Source organism: Nilaparvata lugens, chromosome 6 (assembly GCF_014356525.2).
Source record: "Nilaparvata lugens isolate BPH chromosome 6, ASM1435652v1, whole genome shotgun sequence".
Lineage (NCBI taxonomy): Eukaryota > Metazoa > Arthropoda > Insecta > Hemiptera > Delphacidae > Nilaparvata > Nilaparvata lugens.
In genome coordinates, this window is record NC_052509.1 from 34,134,483 (window position 1) to 34,158,014 (window position 23,532).

General features: G+C 34.7%; 1 protein-coding gene across 1 annotated transcript; it reads right to left on the reverse strand.

Moving 5' to 3' along the window:
• Positions 1–740: 740 nt before the first annotated feature.
• On the reverse strand, positions 741–3,191 carry LOC120351897 (piggyBac transposable element-derived protein 4-like). Its single transcript, XM_039430672.1, has one exon. It carries the CDS (start codon positions 2,688–2,690, stop codon positions 894–896), a length of 1,797 nt encoding a protein of 598 aa, XP_039286606.1. The 5' UTR covers positions 2,691–3,191; the 3' UTR covers positions 741–893.
• Between the last annotated feature and the right edge of the window lie 20,341 nt (positions 3,192–23,532).

Sequence of the window (23,532 nt, forward strand, 5' to 3'; positions counted from 1 at the left end):
GACGAAATTGTATTCATATCTTGTAAATAATGAGAAGGAGGAAACTGTAAATAAGTGTGTAGCAAAAGGTGTGAAAACACATGTGAAAAAAAGAAAACTTAGTTTTGACTTGTATAAGAAATGTTTGATTGAACAATGCCAACATATAGAAAAGTGTAATATGTTGAGATCCTTTCATCATAACATACATAAAATTGAATGTGCAAAGGTCTGTTTAAGCCCATTCGATGACAAGCGCTTTATTGCAGAACAGAATCGATACTTTACCATTTGGTCACTACAAAATAGCAAACTGATTGCACAGATCAGTGTGTGTGTAACGAGGTAGTGACCAACACATCGAATTCTGTTTCAAGCGTGTCTTCACACAAAGAAAAATGAGTAATATTAGAGCAAAATTAGCAGCAGAGCTTCACTCTGCTGCACATGTGAATTACCACCCCACACATGGATATGAGTTGAAGAATGAGAATGATTTATATCAATCAGATCTGATTGAGATGGGTATCTTATCTGAATTCAATAGAGGATATCATTATATTTTAGTTGTTATTAATTGTTTTACTAAGTACGCTTATTGTATGCCTTTAACCCTCCATCAGGCGCACCCACGGTTGAAACGTAATCAGGCGCACCAGGCCTGAGAGGCCACCTACATATTCCAATCACCACTTCACTCTATATCAATTATATAATTAAATTCAAGTTGAGTAGGTATTGTTGTAAGTATTTGAAACAAATTGAATACGAAAACTAGTTTATTGAACAGTATACTAGAATGATAAACTAAAAAAAATTGAATACTGAGAAAAATAGAAAATTGAAAAATGTTAATCTGAATTTATTCAAACTTTTCTTGATCATTGTGTAATAGTTCTTCACTGTCCACAATCTTAGTCATTTTGCGAGGTTGAGACTCCCAAATTAACTATAGTTGGTGCAAAACACGTTTGGCACAGTGGTTTTACATGGGTTAGACAGATTGGTTGATGGCAGCATGAACACTCGTACTTTGTAATCCTCCTGAATCCTGCTCCTTGCCAGCATACTCCACACTTTCTTCTTTGGGGAGCTGGTGGTGCTGCACATGGTGGGGTAGTCACAGGTTCCTCATCAGGCAAATACCTTTTCAAGCGAGTCTGCAATTGAAATGTCATTCCACTTGTATGAAGACTTCGATGGGCCAATTGTCCCATCACAAGTTGATGTGACAACGTTTTGAGAAAAATTCTTCGTCTCATAGGCTCCAATTGATTTCCCATTGATATAACTTGCGCATTGATGCCAGCAACGTTAAGGCAGGCCGAAAAGATAACCATAGGCCAGCATCTTGTGTTATGGCTTACACTGAACGTACTACACATTTGATCAGCAGTGTTGACCCCACCTTTAGTGCTATTATAAAAAGTGATAACTTCTGGCTTCTTCTTCTCTCCTGAATCATCATTGATGGCGTTGTTCCTGTGGAGGGAGTTTACAAGCAGTATATTTCTCGACTTTTTCGGTATGTAGGACACCAAAGTTTTTCCATTATGGAATCCAAACATAGAGGAGTAAGGGGCCCTTCCTTTTACATTCACAAAGCTAGTTGGTAACTGACATTTATTTTTCTTCAAAGTTCCAACATACGACAATTTCTTCTCTTTCAATTCGTCCACAAGTTCAGTAAACCAATTATCAGCAGTGATGTTTTGCTCGGAACCATTGAGTGGTTCAGATATCCTCTTCACCACATCACTGGGCTTGTTGCTGATACAAAATGGTCCTTCTGGCTGACATCCTGCATTGATTTCCATGTTATGAACATATATTGTACGAGAATCAGCCAGAGCAAAAATTTTTATACCATATTTGGTGGGCTTTGATGGAATATACTGGCGAAATGAACACCTTCCACGGAACCCTGGCAGCATCTCATTGATAGTAACATATTCTCCAGGTATGTAACTTTTCTGACAGTTTTGAACAAATTGATTGAAAAGTTCACGAATAGGGGTGAGGCGATCATATGTTTTGCGTTCTGATCGTGTTATTCGTTCATCAAAACGAAGACAGCGTAAGATAAATTTGAAACGCTTGATGTTCATTACAAGGCCGAATTTCTCAATACCATCCCCTTCACTCCCCCGCAGCTCCTCTAAACTCTGACGACTTCCCCGGTAAGCTCCAGCCAGATATAGCAGACCAATGAAAGCCCTTATTTCAATCAAGTCTGTTTCCTTGGCATCTCTTCCTCTTGAAAAGTTTTCTTTGATCGAATTTATGTATTGATTGGTGAATCTGACGATCAACTCCAAAAGTTCTGTATCAAAAAGTGATTCCCAACATTGCAAAATTGTAGTTGCATTTTTAGCATCACCTTTTACACCAGGAAGGTGCATAATTATGTTGTGCCTCCTTGCCCTATGAAAAGCTGATGGCGGTTTTTTTGTCCACTTTGTAGTTTTATCTTTCCCTATGAAGAAATCCTCAACTGCATGTTCCTCTTCTTCATCTTCAGATGTACTGTTGTATTCTTGTTCAGTAGCAGAGTCCTCCTGACATTCTTCTACCTTTTCTTCAGATGTGATATCACTCTCGTCACCTAAATCCTCAACCAGAGCTGGATCTTCAGAATCACCATCAGCAAGGAGAAGTGTCATCATATCGTCAACATCACTGGGCTTTGAAAAATCAAATTTTTTAGCCATTTTGGCAAGAGAATTGTCAAACCTGAAAGGATAGAAAATCAGAAATTAGTAGCAAGCTTACTGAAAAATTATAAAAAATTTATATAAAATGATATAAATTGCTTCTATCTCATTGTATTGTAATCTCGTGAATAAATTATAAATGAAAACTGATAGTTGTGGAGGAATTATTGTGAATAAATAACTAGTAGTTCTGTGAATAATATTCTAGACCTCACAATGTGCTCATTTGACAACAGATGACACACATGCGGTAATAGCAGCTTCTTTTCTCTTTACTTGGAATCCTGCTGTAAGATGTACACGATTTTTACACTCTGTGTATAATAAACTAATGATACAAACCAATATTGCAATAAACAAACCTAAAAACGAACGCAAAACTTCAAATGCAAATACCAATATTGTAATAAACAAACCTACAAACAAATGCAAAACTTCCAGCTCAAAAACGTCCTAAAAAGCAATAAGTAATAAATTATAGTTTCCAATTTCGTAAAGTACGAACATAGAGAAAGGATTTCCAATGAATTTTCAGAATTTCTTCAGTGTTAAATGATTCTTTTTCATTAAAATTAAAATTATATCGATCTTTGACTGAACGTGGGAGTAAAAACTTGGTTATTAACTTTAAAAATATTGTAGATGATTATAACAATACAGTACACAGTTCCATTGGAATGCGACCTAAAGATGTAACTAAAAAACATCGTTAACGTGTTTTAGAATCACTAAACTCGGTATTTAATAGACGATTCAAATTAAAAGTGTTGAAACCAAAATATAAGCTGGGTGATAATGTGAGAATTTCTAAAAAGAAACAGATATTTGATAAAAAATATCTAATGAATTGGTCACCCGAATATTTCCGAATTGTGAGCAAACATCCCACAAGACCTATCACTTACTCATTAGAAGATCTTAGTGGTGAGATAATACAGGGTAGGTTTCATCAAGAAGAAATTAAAAAAACACATTTGAATGAATCCGAAAGAGATGTTTATTTGATAGAAAAAATATTGAGACGAGATAAGGATAAGTTGCTTGTGAAATGGATTGGATTTCTACAACCATCATTCATAAGTCGAGAGAACTTATTAGAGTAAGATTGTATGTTGTAAATAATCAGAGTAAAATCATATGTTGTGAATAATGTACATGGTATAATTTTATCTATCCACATTTGTTGTATCATATGTTGTAAATAATTAGAGTAAGATCATATGATGTAAATAATGTACATTGTATAATTATCTATCCACATTTGTTGTATCATATGTTGTAAATAATTAGAGTGAGATCATATGATGTAAATAATGTACATTATATAATTATCCATCCACATCTGTTGTGAATAATCATTGTAATATTCTTTACATTGTGTGTTTTTTAAATAAGAACAACTTGAATTGAATGTTTGCTCTTTCATTTCTAATTTTGTCATAGAGAAGTGTGAATGAGTAGCATGTGGTATGTGTCTAGATGTTGAATGGGTGAGTACATTTATGTGTGTCACATAGAAACGCTTCATTAGTGAGTGAACCAGACACATGAAACAGTTCGTTCTGTTTGTATATCTCACTTTCTCAACATGAACAAACTAGCTATTGTAAACTTTGATAAGATAATTACACAAGAGGAAAAGCCTGTATGGTATAAGAATGGGGCATTGATCCCACATAATGCTAGAATTCTCAACGTGGGTCCATCTGCATGTGGTAAAACGAATTTATTGTTCAACTTGATTTTTTCCAAAAATGGATTGAGATTTAAACATATTTATTTAAATACTAAAAGTCAATATCAAGATGAGTACTTGTTTTTAAGAAAAGTCTTTTCAAAAATGAAAGGTATTGAATTTTATGTGAATGATATCCCTGATAACATTGCACACCCAAACAATATACCACAATATTCTCTAGTTATATTTGACAATTTACAACTTAGTCACACACCTCAAATAAGGGATTATTTTACTATGGGTAGACATTGTAATATTGATACAGCATATTTAATTCAAAGTTATGGTGCAACACAAAAACATTTCACCAGAGATAATGCAAATATGATTGTTATATTCAAAATTGATCAATTATCACTCAAATTAATACATAGAGACTATGTGGGTGAAGATATTTGCTTCAGAGATTTCAGTAAATTGTGTTCAAATGTGTGGAATTCTAACAAGCATAGTTTTCTCACTATTATGTCTGAATGTGTAGCTAATAGTGGAAAATATAGGCAGGGTCTGGATAACTTTATTGACATTCAGTAGAGAGTGAGTAGCAGTGAAAGAATGCGGATCTCTCGTAGAAGACAAAATGCTAGAGTTGCTCTAATCAATAAGATTAAGAAATTGAGGAAAGTTATTAGAGACAAACATAGAAGCATTGTACATTTTGAAAAGCAATCTGACAATTACAGAGGAAAACTTTTTAAACCGATTATCACACCTCTAGTTGAAATGGGGAAAACTGAATCTTCTCACCAATCTAATCAGAGTTTTATACCAAAAAAGGAGGAACAAGAAGAAGAAGAAGAAGATGATGAAGACGAAGACGAAGATGAAGAAGAAGAAGAAAGTATGGATCTAGGAGGAAAATATGATGATATTGGTGAAACAATAGAAGTTGCATCACCATCAGCAGCTGAAAAAGATCTAAGCATGAATGATTCAAGTATATTTAATTCAACTAGGCTTGAGAGTGATACAACCAGCAGAATAAAGAGGATAAAGAATCAAGTGCTTGCACAATATTTGTATACATTTCATAGTGAAAAATTGGATAACTCGATTCCTTATGGAATTTCCTATGATTCTGTCCAAAAATTATATTTCATGGGCGAGTTTGTTGTTAGCTTTAATAACTACTTCTTTTATATTGATAGCGAAAAATTCCGAATTACACATGGTCTATTAGAACTGTTATTCGCCCAAAGACCAAATTCATATCTCTTTGATGAAAAAGATCTAAATAAATACAAGAAGATTTTATCAATAACAAAAGTTCATTTGGATAGACGAGGATATGTGAAACGTAACAGTGGTGTAAAGTCTAGCTTAATTTAAATGCTGTTTCCTGTTAAAAAAGCAAGTAAGAGAGGTTCAGGGTTATTGAAATTTGCAAAAAATACTTCTAGCAATAGAATTTACCAATATTATGACAACTATGATGAATTGGTTCAGAGACTTCATTTATTAAAATCATCAAAACTTGCTGGACACTCACGTCATGATGTTGAGATTGCATCGATTATAGAAGAATTACGTGAAGGTAAAATCATTGTTTAGTTGCAGAATGAGCATGCACAGATTCGGAGGTAAAAGCGAGAGAGTCGCTGCGAAGAAAGAGATTGTATGGAATGAACCAGATCTTGACAGTTTTAGTGAGAGAATAATCCAGGCAATTAATCAACAGGGTGTTAGTGAATCTCTGTGTTTGTATTTAGATTCACAATTATCTAATATAGTTAAGAATATTGGATTGAACGAGATTGAAAAGGAACATTTCAGTACATCACAACAGTTATCTGACAATATCGATAGGGGAGTTAAAGAGAAATCTATCAATTTGGAGAATTCTCCACATGATCTCAAATCAACAACAGAGATATTCAGATCGCACTTGAATACGATCAACGATAATAAAGTTGACAAGAATTATTTGGATGAGAAATTGAAAGTTATCTCAGACAAGATTAAAAATTTGCAAGTATTAGATAGAAATTATCTAAATACCAGATTGAAACAGCTTAGCACAGAACTTTTTACTAGAGTAAATGAAACTCATTCATTATTGGTTGATAAGGAATATTTGAATAAAACTGTGTAGGCATTGAATAACATTGTTATAACAAAACAAGAGTTTGAAGATCAATTATTTGCAATGACTAATACAATAAAGACAAATCTTATGGAGGGGATTGAACAATTTGTTTCAAAAAACAATTAAATACATTGCTATCTACATTTGCCAAAACTTATGTATTGAAAAATGATCTGAGTAGTGCAATAAATGCAAGCATTGATTAAGAAAGATGAATTACAAGCTACAGTCAAAACAATTTATGAGGAAATAGCCTCTTCAATTGAAAATACTGAGAATGATGAAGTGACAAGATTACAATGTTCGCCTGCATTCATCGATTATCTCACTTTATTTTCACACAAAATAGCCTACCAAATAGTAAGGAACTATGCAAAAGTTAGTTTTCATATGAATTGGATTGTGGCAAAACAGCATAATTTGTTAGAAGATCAAGTAGGCGATTTAATCACCAATAAAATGGGTTTGAGTATCTACACGAATGTTCTAAAACCCTCAAGTTAGAATTACATCAATCTTCATCCGATTTCACTATGCAAATTGCTTGGGAGAAATTGCATGAGAAATGGATAGCTACATTCTATTTCAACGTGAGAGAGTGTTCTCTACTTCGCAACCATTTTTTCCAAGGTGAAACAAGATTATGCACAAAACATGCTAATGGTCGAATTTGAGATGAATCAGAGCAGAGATGCATTTGTCCTTGTAAGCTCTGTGAAGTAAAATTGCAAACGTGCTAATGATCAAGTATTGAATTAGACCAGAACCGCATTCGTCCTTGTAAGGTCTCTGAACTGAAATTTTAAAATGTGTTAATGTTCAACCAAGAGGAGAATTGGTGTGTAATGATATTGTCCAAGGTTAACTCACAGGAAGCATGTATATGATTGCAATTAGTATATCCTTATCTATAAACGATGATCAACATTGATACCTGTAGCCCTGATCATTATCGAGGTTCTACAATCGATATCTTGTCGAATCTCGATAAATTACTTGAAATATCGAGATAAAACCTAACTGCTTGCTTCATCTTGTGATTTTGGTGTCGGAAAACTTCCTATTAGAAAACTTATTTCTAAAAGACTTATGATATCGGAGAACACATTTTATGTTTGCCTTTTTATTATATCTCAATTGGTATATTCATAATATCTATAGTTGAACTGGTTAGGGTTCTGTTAGTAGTTAAATACGAGATCATTTTTAGGTTAAACTTGGGGTGACTTTGTCCCAGTATAAAAAATTCGATATTATGCAGGATATGATGCAAATATGATTTAAAATATCATGTATTCTACCTAATAAAACAAAATATTCACCTTGCTTAAAATTAATACGTTCTCAATATTAATTTTTTGCTGATTCTGCAGTTGGAGCCATCATGCCATAGTATTTTTAGGCAGCAGAAACTGAAATATTTTTCAATAAATAATTTGTGATTTTTTAAAGTGGATTTCATTTGTTTTTCATGTCATTGTTCACTTTAAAGATAAACAGTTGGTTTCACTTTGTCTAACACTTGAAAATTTACTTTTTTCCATATATTTTCCAATGTGAGACGAAGTCACCCCAACCCCTGAATGACATTGTCTCTTATTTTCAAAAAAATATATCTCTGTTGAAGTTGAGAAAAATAGTAACTTTTTAAAATGAAAAATACTTTTAGAATATTACAGAGTGCAATAAAAAATATTGCCAGAGATTTGTTGCAACTTGAGTATTGATTGCAAGCTGTTTGAAATGTCAACTCCCCAAAATTGGGACTAAGTCACCCCGGTTTACTGGTACCTTATTTTCCCAACTGGATCTGTTTTTTGTCACTGTAGCCGAGCATCTGGTTAGAATCCCTCTTGGACTCGGTGCTGGAAGGTGAGGAGACTGCTTGCTGCTTGCAAGGATGCTGTGGTTCAGTCTTTTTCCTGGCGAGGATAACACTAGGGGCCGGTTTCCGTGCTCGGGATTTAGCTAAGTTCTAGACTTCAAACAGCTGGAGTAAGAAAATTGGCTTTCCAAAACGCAGCGTAGTCGTAGTCATAACCAAAGTCACATTTAAATTAAATTTCGAAAAACTAGAAAACTGAACACAAAATAAAATAAAGAGAATATAGTGTAAGGCTTCAGCTATTTTGAATTATTTAGGAATGTTGCATTTCGTCTAGGAGAAACGTTTCCAATTATAGAGATCAGAAAATAAAGATTTATTTTGCTGCAATTATTTACTGCAACTACGCCCCTAGATAGCCCCTTATAGATACCCTTATATTATTCTTATAATATTGTAAGGAACTAAAATTCAATGAAAAATTCTGCTATTAAAATTGAACGTTCCTTTAATAAAACTTGAACATTAAGTTGTGTTTACACCGGAGTTAATAACACAAGCTTTTAACATTTTTGCTATCAACTGATGTTAATTACAAAAGTCAATAACATCATGTTAAGTTGAGTCTACACCGGAGTTGATAACATGAGTTATTAATAAAAAGTTGTCAACTTGACTAAATCGACAAAAATTTCTCTAAACAAAAGTTGATAACTCATGTTTTTAACAGAATATTCCTTGTTATTAACAAGATTTAAGTTATCCATCAAGAGTCGGTAAAGATCAAAGGAAATGTGTTATGTTAATAACAATAGCCTCTTTTATTGCATTAACTTTTGTTAATAACAGGTTACTATCTTCTCCGCAACCTCCTCGCCCAGCATCCCTAACATACAACTACAGCTGTTCCCTAATAACTACAGCTGCAGATGAAACACGTGATAAAGTTATTAACTTTTGTTGATAACAAAACTAGCAGCCAAAAGAAAATGTTATCAACTTATATTGAAAACTTTTGTTTTAAACTCTGGTGTAAAGGCATTATAATTTATTTACATTAGATGAGATGAAGATCATTATGTTAATGATCACACATGTTTCAATTTAAAATATTTTGAAGAAAATTTTTTGCTTTTTATTCCGGCTGTTATATCTATCATATTATGAATACTCTCGTTAAATGAAATCACATGGAAGTCGATTATATTGATAACAAGAAATTTCCTGTTAGGAACAGAGTTTTAACTTTTGTCAAGAGAAATTTTCGATGATACAGTCAAGTTGTCAAGTTAATAACTTTTTGCTACTAACTCGTGTTATTAACTTCAGTGAAAACGCAGATTTACTGTGTAAACAAAAACAAGATAACAAACTTTTTCTGTGGAAGGTTGCCAAGGCAATGAATGTTAATGACATGGCAGCCATGAAGGGGATTCCCTTCACACTCCCCCACCGTTTTAAAAAGAGCTATTGTTCCTTCGGCTCAAAGTATATGGGGAGGTTCTTGTGATGGTTTGGGGATCAAAACCGGGCACATAAGAAGGCTCATCCTCCTTTGACTCTGGCACTTCCTGCTCCAGGTTGTCTTTCTCCTCCTGTTCATCCATAACTTCTTCAGCAACGTGACTGCAACTTAGTCTCTCCTCATCCTTGGGTTGTGGTGTCAAGCCGTTTACGTGAACTTTGATATTGTGACCATCAGACAAGATCACCATATAGTTCACTGGGGACATCTTCTTACTCACTTCATATGGTCCCACTCAAGGGAGAAGGAATTTACTCGACTCTCCAGGCTTTACTGCGAATCGTGCAGATAAACTGCATCTCCAGTGTGATTGGAAGTAGTGTTATTGAAATTAGTAAAAATTAGAATGTAATATTCTATTTGCTGGCTGCCTAGCATAGGCTACAGGAGGCTTGCACTTTTTCAACCGATGGACGAGGTGAGGATCTCTCTCAGGGTTGGGAACTGCCTAGCTTGCCTCTCAGCCTGGGAAAGATAGTTTCCATCCACTCGTCCCATCAACAGTTTCCGGCTCTTCTTCCCCCTGCCATAGTCTAGTTTTCCACGTGTAGGCCTAGGAAGAGTTGGACCTGAGACAAAGATTGCATTCTTTCCATGCACTCTTCTTTTAACCGTTGAAGCGAATGGAGCGCGCTCAGGCACCAATTCATTTTAGAAGTGTGGATCACTCAATTCATCATTTAAGCTGTTTATCATTAAAGCAATTTGAGGATTTCTTCAATGTCTTCATTATGGGTGAGTCCCAAAATTAATCCTACTCGAATGACAAGGGGTGATCGAACTTTATTTACATAACAATAGGTTTTTTTTGTTTTATTTTACCATTCCAAATCTCTTTCAATGTTTTTTCTATTAGGCTAGGCAGCCAGAGCAGAGTGGAGTCGAAATTGTTGTAAATAATAATAGAGAAAATGTTCAATTATAACAAACTTTCATAGAGTAAAAAGATTAGCTTTCTTTAACCATGTCTACCCTTTGGTAAAAGCAGTTATTAATATCTAATCTACCCAAGATATCACAATGATGGCAGTTCGGTGGGATTTGGCTGCAAGAATGCCAAAAATATAGAAATCAGTAGAATAATTTATCAGTGGATTGGAAAAAAAAATGTTGGGTAGCAACGAGTATAAAATTAGAAAACGTAACTTTCAACGTTAGTACAGGAAATAGTGGAAGTTTTATTGGACTGCTTCCAATGTATGAGTATAACGATTTGTTGATGGAAGCTTCATTACTAGTCATTGATCTTGTTAGTCCACTACTTGAAGAACTTGATGATTAATAAATTATTAATAGTTGGCTGCCTACACAAAATTAAATACTGTGAATTGTTTTAGTGTAACAAAATATTAAGTAGTAATTATGGAATAATGATATAACAAGTTATTAGTCTACAATTAAATTGAAGGAAAAAATGTTTTCAAAGAATGTTGTTGCTTGTTGGCATATCTTGTGCGATAGGAGGATTAATGTCAGAACTTTGGAAGAACAAGGATTATTATCAATGTGGGACTATTTTCTGTGGAAGATAATCAGTGGAGAAATCAATTTATGGGAAGAACTAACTCAATTCGGTGCTATTTCTTGGAGATAAATTGTCAACTAGTTCTTCTTCTCTCTGTTTTGTTCGGATCTTCATGTTCTTTTCCAAGCTACAGTCCATAAGCAGGTGTTCTTTCTGTTTCTCCCTTATTACTTCACCAGTGTTGCTGACTCTATGCTTGCCCATACTAATAAATTATAACATAGTATGCTGTTACCATTTGATATCTTATTTCTCTTCCAGTCACTTCATAACCATTATGATATTACAATTTACAATACCTTTAAACAAACTATACTGAAACAATACTCTAATGACAATAAAATCTCTTGTGAATAATCTAAATTTATCATCGAATCTCTCACAGAATCATTTATTCCGTATGCAGTTATACATATTGATTCCAGAACGTGATAAATGAAACAAATATGTATAAATACTAATATATCCAAACAATTTAAAATAATCTTTTTCAAGTCTTTAATAATTTACTAAACTTTCAAATTCTTTTGTTCAAAGACACTGTTCCAAAGTTATATCAATGTTCCCCTTTGTTGTCTGGCATTGTGTGGTGGAGGGGGCAATTGAAGTGTGATGCGCATAGTATTATTGCGCCAGTTGCCGACTGCCAGCCAATCTAACAGATCACTTCTCGTAATGTCGATTTTTTGCAAAGTGATCTATTGATTTATTGTGATTTATTACAAGTGTCATCTTGTCTCGTATCGTGATCTGGACCCGGGATTCTAGAAGCAAGGAGGATTTGGACATGAAGGTAGGCCTATGTTATTGTGCACTTAGCCATTTAAATTGTTCAATTTGCTACCCGACGCCAGACAACCCCAAAAAGTTCTCGATGTAATTGATACAGTCCACAAACCAGAGTGCTGTTGGAGCCAGACTTTTTCGAATAAACATGGTCCAACCGCCCCGATTGATTTGTTAATCAAATTGGAATAGAACATAAGTTTGAAATACAGTATTGTCTAATAGGTTTGTCGTTTTTTATGCCTATTTTATTCTTGGTTTTTCTGTGTATATGGCTTGTTTTTGTCGTTGTAGATGAATATACCCTTTATTTTTGGTATTCTTAAGAAATTTGGGCTCAATTTAAGTTGGAAATTGAGTAGAACAAGTAATATTTTCGTAAATAATTGTGTCATAGTATTATTGCCTAAGATTGTTGCATTGGCGCCACAAGGCTGGACAGGCAATTTCGTGTCAATAAGTAGAGAAGACTTATATGTCGTCTAGCTGTAACAGTAACTGGAACTGTTACTTTTTTCAAAGGATACTTGCAGTTATTTGCATTGATTATTGTCATTACTTCGTTATTAATAGCAGTTATTGTTTGTTCCAATGAGTATCGATACGGTATTATTAGCCTCGTAACCGATCATTCTCTACCGAGCATAAGTTGAAGTGCTGGCTAGGCTTGTATGATTAGATAAGCTAGCCATTGTTCATTACAGTAGGCTACTTCATTGTGTTGCCTGCTCTCGTGTTTTCCCTCTTATTCTTGTTTGGTTCTTTGTCTCACTCTCCTCGCTCTTGAGAATATTCCAATAAATGAATTAATTTGTCTAGGAGACTTTAATATTGATATAGGCTCAAACGATATAATTGCGGATGATTATCTTGACTGCTTAAACAGTAATGGGCTCGAACAGTTGATTGATATCGATACTAGGGTAACAGAGATATCATCGACTTGCATCGATCATTTCTCTTATCGCTCTATCCGGGTCACTATCAGTAGAGTTGCCGTAATAGATAACTCAATCACAGATCACAGAGCGGTAATAGGCTTCTTGCCAGTTGGACAAATGAAAAGAACTTTGTGTGATTGTCCTGAAATAAATAAACTAGATTATCAGCTACTTTCTAATAACATCAGATCCCATTCATGGACCAATATACTCGAAATAGATGACACAAATACTGCATTTAACAAATTTTATGAAACCTTCAATAGTATTTTAAATAGATCCACAATTAAACGTAAACTAAAAAATAAAATCAAAATGATAAAACCGTGGATGACACCTGGATTGTCAAACAGTATTGCTGTAAAGGATAAATTATATAAGTTACATAAACGAATGCCAAATAATACCGCTTTAAAGAATAAATTCATAGCAATGAGAAATAACGTGAAGCAATGGGTAAAAAACGCAAAATGTAAATATTACTCTGACAATCTGCTTTTACACTCCAAGAACTCTAAAAAGAAATGGGAAATTCTGAAATCATTATTACCTGGTGAGAGCAATAGTATTCAAAATATACAGTTAAATGAGGATGGAACAATCATCAGTGATAGTAAAAGCGTTGCAAATTTGTTCAACGAGTATTTTATTGATCTGCCTGAAAAACTCTCCCAATCTCTTCCACAAGTATCAGATGATATAGTCCAGCAGTACAATTACGAATTTCAAAGCGAGCAAAGTCATACGACCATCTTTCTCAGCCCGATTGATGAATGTGAAATAATTCAAACCGTTAAAAAACTCAAATTAAACGTCAGCTCTGGTAATGATGGATTAACATCAAGAATCTTAAAGGAGAATATCACTCACTTGTCCACTGTTATAGCATACTTATTTAATTTGGCGATAGTTGAAGGGCAGTTTCCAAAAATATTGAAAACAGGTACCGTAATCCCTATATTTAAAAAAGGGGATAGGATGTCCAAAACAAACTACCGTCCCATCTCACTCTTACCTACTCTATCAAAGGTGTTTGAGAAACTTATTAAAAAAAGATTAATGAACTTTTTAGATAACAACTTTTTCTTCTCCAATCAACAGTTTGGTTTCAGGCAGAATCTCAACACCGAGCTTGCCCTTCAACATTTCCTGCAAAATATATACTTAGGATTAAATAAAAAACAAGGTAATTGTGCTGCTGGATTGTTTATCGATATCAGTAAAGCATTTGATACTGTAAATCATGATCTTCTGCTACATAAACTGTGGCGAGCAGGTATTAGAGGTGCACCCTTGGAACTGCTTGGAACTTTCCTACAGGGAAGAAGTCAGGCAGTAAAAATTAATAATCAAATTAGTGACTTGCGTGATATCTGTCATGGGGTCCCTCAAGGGTCGGTCCTGGGACCTATATTATTCTTGATCTACATTAATGACTTATTCAATGGTGACTTTAAGGGACAATTAACAACTTTTGCAGATGACACTGCCTTATCATACAGTCCGGACCAACAGGACCAACTTGCTTATGACATGCAACAGGACTTGAATAAACTGTCATTTTGGTTCACTTGTAATAAGTTGGCAATGAATGTTCAAAAAACTAATTACATCTTGTTCAGTCTAAGTGGCAGTAGAAGTTTTCCTATGCCTATCTTCCTCCACGGATTTCACTGTAGGCGTGACTCTTGCAGTTGCCCTGTTGTGAAAATGGAATCCAATGTAAAATATCTAGGGGTGCTTCTAGATCATAACTTGAATTGGAAGTCCCACATTAAGTCCCTCAAGAAATCTCTTCAGTTCTACCTTAGAACAATATTTAAATTAAAGCAGATGTGCAATAAAAGTACCCTGAAAGAGATTTATTACGCATTTGCCCATTCAAGAATAAGTTATGGATTGAGTTGTTGGGGAAGTACATATTATTCCATTTTGGATCCCATTATAAAGCTACAGAAGTCTTTTATCCGAATAATTGCTGGTGTAGGATACAGGGATAGCACTTTACCACTATTTCAAGAATTCGAGATACTCCCTCTGAGACACATGTATATCCACAAGGTACTTAATATTTTCTACCTGCTGAGTGGGAATGATGGTGTAATAGTAAGCTATTGTGAGGTGGTGGAGGGCTCTCATTTGACGCGAGGAGTACTGAATCGCCATCTCCGAGGATTGAGACCTAACTGTACCCTTTTCAAAAAATCTTTTATGTTCCTCACCCCAAAATTTTTCAATCTTTTACCTATACACATCAAGATTAATTTTGGGTCCCAAAATAATAAGTATTACATCAAAACTAGCATAAAAAGATGGCTACTAAACTGCGATAGGGTTGGGGTGGAAATGATGTACAACTCCGTAATATAGTTCCAAAGGCTGTTCATTTATTTCCTTGTACACTGCGTATTACAGTCCCAAAGGATCCAATGGTAATTGAATTGATTATTCTAAATGATATTTGAGTACTGTTTAATTAAAAAAAAATATATGTATATGTATATATATGTATATATATATGTATATATATTATATATTGTATATTTATTATTATTCCACGAGCCATTTTATATATGGTTGTTGTTGTATTATGTATGTTGTGGTTTCGGTATTCTAAATTTTTCAAACCCTTACCTTATTGTGCTTGCTAATTTTGACTTTTGTCTGAGATTTGCGTATCATGTCTTATCTTGAGCTTGTTGTTATTTTATTTTATGCATAGAATTTTCCACTCTTGCTGATTTATGTATTTCTGTCTTTATCAATTCATCTCAAATTAATTAATTTATTATTCTTATTGTATTTTTTCATTTAAAGAAAATAGGTATTGTATACACTATTTTAGATAGTTCTTAGTTTATTTAGTTATATATTTTTCTCTCTTTTGTTTTCGTTTTCAATAAATATTGTTTTTTTCTGTCTCTCTGATGCTCCTCCATGCGGACGTGACTTAGTCACTTGCATGGTAGAATATTTCTGTATATTATGTGAAATTTCTGCAAGTGCAATTTTGTAATTATTTTGTTTTTTTTATACGGAAATAAAGATTATTATTATTATTATTATAACACATTTAATGGATCCTTAACATCGTTTGCTGATGACACGGCATTGGCATATTCTGCCAAAAGTGAAATTGAACTACAGGAAATGATCCAGCTTGACCTAATAGATCTACGTTGCTAGTTTGATTGTAATAAATTAGCACTCAATGCTACTAAAACCTGTTATATTAATTTTTCATTATCAGCTCCATTCCATTTTACTGACCCAATCAAGTATCATAAGATTGGTTGTAATCATCCAAATTGTAGCTGTGATGTCATCAAGCAGTTGGATTTTGTCAAGTATTTGGGTCTAACTCTTGATTATGGGCTGACTTGGAATCTACATATACAGAAAATCAAGATAGAACAAGATAAAAATAAAATACAACGTATTATAACATAGTATCTCAAAACTCATAGATGTACCTATTATATTTGCTAAGAAGATTTCATCAATTGAAGCAATTCTTTCCAGTTAGTATTTTACGTTTCATGTATTTTGAATTTTTCAATTATCGACTGGAATATGGAATCTCTTGTTATGTGTCTACTTTCCTATCTCATTTTAAAAACCTAATCACACTGCAGAAATCAGTGGTAAGAATTATTCATGGTGTGAATAGAAGGACTCATACCTTTCCAATTTTCCAACTGTTGGGAATCCTCCCTTTCAGATACGTCTATGTGCTGAAGGTGTTATCCTTGTTTTACAGAATGATTGGTAGTATAGGACTTTCAGCTAGACCCATTCATGAAGATGATCATCGGGTGACACGTCAATCAATGCAACTGATGTTGAAAGTCCCAAAGCCAAATTCCACTACATTTCAAAGATGTTTTCTATTTCTTGGACCAAAGTTTTTTAATCTTCTACCAAATGAAATTAGAAGTGAGAGATATTACAGGAAATTCTACAATAAATTGAAAATTCGGCTATGGCTTCAGTCACCAATAGAGTTAGAAAACCTTTTTAGAGTGGTGGGCTGATGATTTCTAATTTGAATGTATAAGCTTTTGCAATTTTCCCTTCCTTTTCTCGTTGAAAAAAACCTTGTGATTTTCCTCTTTGTTGTACTTCCTACTTTTTAAATACAATTTTTTTTTTTTTTAATTATTCTTATGATGTTATAGGCTCCAATTATTTAAATCATACTAATTAAATTATACTAGTGATACAGTATATATAATACTAATATCTATATTCATTGAAAATTAAATATGTCTATGATTGAAAAACATACTTGTCTGTGATTGTGTGTGTGAATGTGTTTTTTTTTCAACTCCTACTCACGTACAAAAGCTTCTTGCTTTTTTATGAGTGGTAAAACATTATTGTTTGCAATAAATTTTATTTCATGAAATTTCAAATTTGATCATCTCCATCATCCAGTTGAAGCTATAACATCCAACGTCATACATCATACGTCAGTATCATCCAACTGATAATCAGCATCACGGTGGTTTGGTTTTTTATTAAATATAAATTTTTTGTTATTCATTATATCCACTGATTATTATTTGAACTGACTGAAGAATTGAGAGAGAAGTGGCAGAGACTGCTGAGAAATGGAACAGTATCCGATTTGAAAAACTTCCAAATATTTTTGAATGATGAAGCTGTTATTTTAGAGGCTACCAAATCCACTGATTTATTGGGGTCATCTACATCGTCAGAAGCCTCCTCACATAAGCAGTTTGGGAAATCGAAACCCACTATGGGAAATTACAAAGCTTCAGCTATGATTGTTAAATCAAAATCGGATGAGCTGAAATGTATTGAATGTAATAATTCTCATGAACTGGAAAATTGTGAAGTGTTCTTGAATCTCAAACCGTCTGATAGATTAAAACGTGTAAAAGAATAGAAACTATGTATATGCTGTTTATTGGCAGGGCACTTTATTAGAGATTGTAGAAGAAGGAAGCCGTGCAGTCACTGTGATTCGTGTCATCATTCACTCCTCCATTTAGAGCCGAGACAGCTGCCTGTTGAAAACACCAACACATTGGCCGGTAATAAACAAATGAGCAGGGTAGACGTGCACGACTTCGCTGATCAAAGCCATCATACATTTGTTACTGACTCAGCTAAGAAAGTATTTTCAAATGTAAATAGCTCCTTAGTATTGTTACCAACTGTTAAATTGGGAGTTAAAGGTAATCTAGGCAATTATCATAAGGTCAAAGTATTATTAGATAGTGCAAGCACCGAGTCATTCATTACAAGGCGATGCATGAAAAAACTGGGTTTAGTGGTACAGAAAACACACAGTTTGCCAATCTATGGATTATCTGATACTAAACTGGAAGTGACAGATGAAATTACTAACTGAATTTGAAACACCGAACTCCCCTTCATTAAAAATTACCGCATTGGGAGTCAACAAAATAGCAGCTACAAATCAGATGAAAAATGCATACTGGGCACATATTGAAGGACTGGATCCAGCAGATTCTGAATTTTTCCTTTCAGAGGAGGTTGATATTTTATTGGGTGCTGAATACTTCCCCTTCATTTTGACTGGAAGAAAGGTGATTGGTCCAGCGGGTATACCATCTGCCCTAGAAACTGTAAGGGGCTACTGCCTGATGAGTAGGGTATCAGAGGAGAGTTCTACTATCTCAAATAATCTGTGCATGTATTCCAATGCTAATTTAGAAGAGTTGGTGAAGCGATTTTGGGTCGTAGAAGAGCCACCTATGACAAAAAAATTATTGGAAAGTGAAATGGCTTGTGAGGAGATATACAAATCAACTGTTTGTCGTTTGAATACTGGTAGATACATTGTAGAATTACCATCCAAGGAGACAAATACGAGTGAGATATTGGGATATCTTGAAGGTAAAACTAATGTCAGAAAAATGTTTCCATGATTCGAGAAAAAGAATTGGGAGATAATTTAGAAGAAGTTCCAGGTAAACAAGGTATAGCCTTCAACAGTTATTTACCGATCAACAGTAATTTAGGGAAAGAGTTAAAAGTGATTCATAGTCCACATGAAATCAAACCAATGGGAAGACCCATACCGAAAAAGGAAATTGGAGAAGAAGTTTTTGAGAAGGAGAAACGAAATTTGGAAGAGTTAGATGATGATAGACTGGATAATGTTGAAATAAAATGGACAAAATCCGAAAAGGGAGAAGAAATGAAAGAGTATACTCTAACAACTATGTCGTATGGTGTATCATCATTGCCATTTCTTGCCATTTGTACTACACATCAGTTTATTGGGATTAAGAAAAAATGTTCCCAGTGGCTTCTGAAGCCTTACGGTTTTCTACTTACATGGATGATATAGTTACATCAGTCTCATCAATGGAAGCAACCAAGCAACTGCAGTCTGAGCTTACTGAATTGTTAAGCAAAGGGAAATTTGAATTGCTAAAGTGGGCCAGCAATCATTCTACTATTCTATCAAATCTCCCTCCGGAGCATTGCACTATTGATGCAAGAGATTTCACTTTGGAGTCTGATGAAAACATTAAAATTCTTGGCTTCCAATCGAATCCAATTGGTTACTACCTCTTCATTTTGACTGGAAGAAAGGTGATTGGTCCAGCGGGTATACCATCTGCCCTAGAAACTGTAAGGGGCTACTGCCTGATGAGTAGGGTATCAGAGGAGAGTTCTACTATCTCAAATAATCTGTGCATGTATTCCAATGCTAATTTAGAAGAGTTGGTGAAGCGATTTTGGGTCGTAGAAGAGCCACCTATGACAAAAAAATTATTGGAAAGTGAAATGGCTTGTGAGGAGATATACAAATCAACTGTTTGTCGTTTGAATACTGGTAGATACATTGTAGAATTACCATCCAAGGAGACAAATACGAGTGAGATATTGGGATATCTTGAAGGTAAAACTAATGTCAGAAAAATGTTTCCATGATTCGAGAAAAAGAATTGGGAGATAATTTAGAAGAAGTTCCAGGTAAACAAGGTATAGCCTTCAACAGTTATTTACCGATCAACAGTAATTTAGGGAAAGAGTTAAAAGTGATTCATAGTCCACATGAAATCAAACCAATGGGAAGACCCATACCGAAAAAGGAAATTGGAGAAGAAGTTTTTGAGAAGGAGAAACGAAATTTGGAAGAGTTAGATGATGATAGACTGGATAATGTTGAAATAAAATGGACAAAATCCGAAAAGGGAGAAGAAATGAAAGAGTATACTCTAACAACTATGTCGTATGGTGTATCATCATTGCCATTTCTTGCCATTTGTACTACACATCAGTTTATTGGGATTAAGAAAAAATGTTCCCAGTGGCTTCTGAAGCCTTACGGTTTTCTACTTACATGGATGATATAGTTACATCAGTCTCATCAATGGAAGCAACCAAGCAACTGCAGTCTGAGCTTACTGAATTGTTAAGCAAAGGGAAATTTGAATTGCTAAAGTGGGCCAGCAATCATTCTACTATTCTATCAAATCTCCCTCCGGAGCATTGCACTATTGATGCAAGAGATTTCACTTTGGAGTCTGATGAAAACATTAAAATTCTTGGCTTCCAATCGAATCCAATTGGTTACTACCTCTTCTACAGGGTGAAGGTTCCATCCAATCTAGCTACAAAATGAAATGTTTTATCAAATTTAGCACAAATTTTTGATCCATTAGGATATTTGACACCTTTCATGCTTACCTTCAAGAGTATAATTCAATATCTATGGCAATCGGGATGTGACTGGGATGATATAGCATCTGTGGAGGTAGTGAAGAAATGGGAGCTTAGTGTGGTTGTCCTAGTAGCTAAATTATTACATGAAGTTCAAGAAGTGCTTTCAAAAATTATAAACATAGATTATATTGCAGCTTGAACTTATTCAACTGTGGCATTGAGTTGGATTCAGTCTTCACATTATTTTTGGGCTACGTTTGTGGCAAATCGTGTAAGTCAAGTACAGGAACACCTCTCTACAGAGCAATTCAGATATGTGCCAACCGAATGTAATCCAGCTGATTGTTCTAGTCGTGGACTATTGCTCAATGAATTAATTGGTAATTCTCTGTGGTGGAATGGTTCTGATTGGTTAGACAAACCACTGGAGTGCTGGCCACACCAAACCCACAGTAATGATGATGAAAATTCCAAACAGATTGAATTGGAAGGAAGAAAAATTACTCAAGCAACACAGAGTAAAGACTCAGAGGAATCAATTCAATCGGTGAACTTGAGAAATCGATGGAGTTTACTCAAAAGAATTGTATCCTCATTCTGGAAACGTTGGCAATTGGAGTATGTATCTAGTTTGCAAACCCGAACAAAATGGTACAGAAAACATAGTGATGTTAGCATTGGATGTATGGCTCTCTTGAAGGAAAGTAACCTACTCCCTCTTCACTGGAGGCTTGGTCGAATAACGAAGATATTCCCTGGACAGCATGGAATTGTGAGAGTGGTGGAGGTACAGACTGCAAAAGGAAGTCTCACTAGGGCTGTCAATAGCATATGTCTCCTCCCTATTGATGAAGATTAGGCCTTATTGAAGGGAACTTCAATGAGTTTGGTGGATAGTTTTTATTTCTCATTTTACATGTGGGAAAGGTTCCCAAGTTGCTTTGTTTCTTCTTTTTATCCATAGTGGTTGTATATAGTCCTTATTTCTCGTCCCATCCTCTCCTTTCCATGGGCCTCCTACTCCTTTCATATAAGTCTCCTCAATGGCCACTGAGGAGTGAAGATATTTTCCTTTTTTTCATAGTTTCCCTAGTAGGGTTCGTTATGGGTGGTTTTTTGTTTTCTTGTTATTGGAAGTTCTTCCAAGGTGGGCAGAATGTTAGGACGTTATATAAATGTTCCCCTTTGTTGTCTGGCGTTGTGTGGTGGAGGGGGCAATTGAAGGGTGATGTGCATAGCATAATTGCGCCAGTTGCCGACTGCCAGCCAATCGAACAGCTCACTTCTCGTAATGTCGATTTTTTGCAAAGTGATCTATTGATTTATTGTGATTTATTACAAGTGTTGTCTCATCTCGTATCGTGATATGGACCCGGGATCCTAGAAGCAATGAGGATTTGGCCTATGTTATTGTGCACTTAGCCATTTAAATTGTTCAACTTGCTACCCGACGCCAGACAACCCCAAAAAGTTCTCAATGTAATTGATACAGTCCACAAACCAGAGTGCTGTTTGAGCCAGCCTCTGTCAAATAAACAGACACATTTCAAGAAAATCCTTCTATGAGTTAGTTTTTCCCATAAATTAACTTCTTCACTGATTATCTTCCACAGAAAATAATCCCACATTGATAATAATTCTTGTTCTTCAAAAGTTCTGACATTAATCCTCCTATCGCACAAGATATGCCAACAAGCAACAACATTCTTTGAAAACATTTTTTTCTCCAATTTAATTGTAGACTAATAACTTGTTATATCATTTTCATAATTACTACTTAATATTTTGTTACACTCAAACAATTCACAGTATTTATTTTTGCGTTGGCAGCCAACTAATAATAATTCATTAATCATCAAGTTCTGTGAGTAGTGGACTAACAAGATCAAACTCCCGAACTCCACTAGTAATGAAGCTTCCATCAACAAATCGTTATATTCATACATTGGAAGCAGCTACAATAAAACGACCACTATTTCCTGTACTAGCATTGAAAGTTATGTTTTCTAATTATATACTTGTTGCTACCTGACATTTTGTTTTTTTCCCAATCCACTGATTAATTATTCTACTGATTTCTACTGTATTCTATATTTTTGGCATTCTTGCAGCCAAATCCACCAAACTACCACCATTGTAATATCGCAGGTAGATTAGATATTAATAGCTGCTTTTACCAAAGGGTAGACATGGTTAAAGAAAGCTAATCTTTTTACTCTATGAAAGTTTGTTATAATTAAACATTTTCTCTATCATTATTTACAACAATTTCGGCTCCACTCTGGCTGCCTAGCCTAATAAAAAAAACATTGAAAGAGATTTGGAATGGTACAATAAAACAGAAAAAAAACCTATCGTTATGCAAATAAAGTTTGATCACCCCTTGTCATTTGAGTAAGATTAATTTTGGGACTCACCCATAATGAAGACATTGAAGAAATCCATTAAATGATTATTTGGGTGATCCACACTCCCAAAAAGAATTGGTGCCTGAGCGCGCTCTGTTCGCTTCAACGGTTAAAAGAAGAGTGCACGGGAAGAATGCAATTTTTGTCCCAGGTCCAACTCTTCCTAAGCCTACAAGTGGAAAACTAGACTTCGGCAGGGGGGGAAGAAGAGCCAGAAACTGTTGATGGGACGAGTGGATGGAAACTATCTTTCCCAGGCTGGGATGCAAGCTAGGCAGTTCCCAACCCTGAGGCCAGTTTCACATGGCAGAGTCCTGCCTCCTGAAGATCATAT